The sequence below is a fragment of the Asparagus officinalis genome, chromosome 5, assembly GCF_001876935.1.
Source record: "Asparagus officinalis chromosome 5, Aspof.V1, whole genome shotgun sequence".
Taxonomy (NCBI): domain Eukaryota; kingdom Viridiplantae; phylum Streptophyta; class Magnoliopsida; order Asparagales; family Asparagaceae; genus Asparagus; species Asparagus officinalis.
Window position 1 is genome coordinate 108,292,304 of NC_033798.1, and position 846 is coordinate 108,293,149.

Sequence of the window (846 nt, forward strand, 5' to 3'; positions counted from 1 at the left end):
CCCCCCCCCCCCCCCTTTTCTTTCCTTCTTTTTTATTCATGAGACTGTTTACATTCATACCACATACCCCAATACATTCATTTTTTATTTAGATTCCATGTACACATTTAACAAATAACCTCAGATTAGTTCTGAGGTTTGAAAGGAAAACCAATGAATCGTTTAAATAGAAAGACGTGGCAAGTTGACTAAACAACACGAAATTTCATCCAGCATATTAGTGTTCAGTGTCCTCATCCTCTTAAACCATACAACATCATGAGATCAGTAACTTCTTCCATATACAACAAGCACTGGAACATACTGATACAATGAGCATGCAAATATAATTTTTTTTCATGCATCAAAATGAGTTTATTACTACTTACCTTCAACTGAGTTGATAGTATCACTGCACATGTATTTACCTTTTGTTTCTTGATGCTCTATCTGATGGACAACATCTGGAGGATGCTTTCTTGGTCTACCTCTTTTTCTCTCTCCTGTGGTTAGCTTCAGCTTCTTACAGGATAAAAAGGAATCTGCACACAATTTATATTGAATTAGAGAATAGAACACCTAAGATACCACCCTAAGGAGATAATATGGTAGGTTCTAGGAAAGTTACAAGTTTGTAGTGATCAGATTTTATGACTAAATATATATGTTATGGAACAGTAACAAGTAAGAAAGCATTTGATTATACAGGGTAGTTACCCAAATAAAAGGGGAGATGGAGGACTTATCAATCAAAATTGACTTACACCACCAAGGAAGGGTCCACATCTTTGCATTAGATATTAAAATCATAAGACATTTAAGAGAAGACTGACTTACTCTTTATCTGATTCATTCTCATAGGAAAAA

The 846-nt window shown here is 34.6% G+C and overlaps 1 protein-coding gene across 1 annotated transcript in view; it reads right to left on the bottom strand.

The window, feature by feature from the left end:
* LOC109840593 (B3 domain-containing protein Os01g0723500-like) overlaps positions 1 to 846 on the bottom strand; it is a 7,981-nt gene that overhangs the window by 2,030 nt on the left and 5,105 nt on the right. Inside the window, exon 4 of the mRNA XM_020409306.1 lies at positions 408 to 521. Coding sequence (XP_020264895.1) covers positions 408 to 521 — 114 coding nt within the window. The remainder of the gene's footprint in view (positions 1 to 407; positions 522 to 846) is intronic.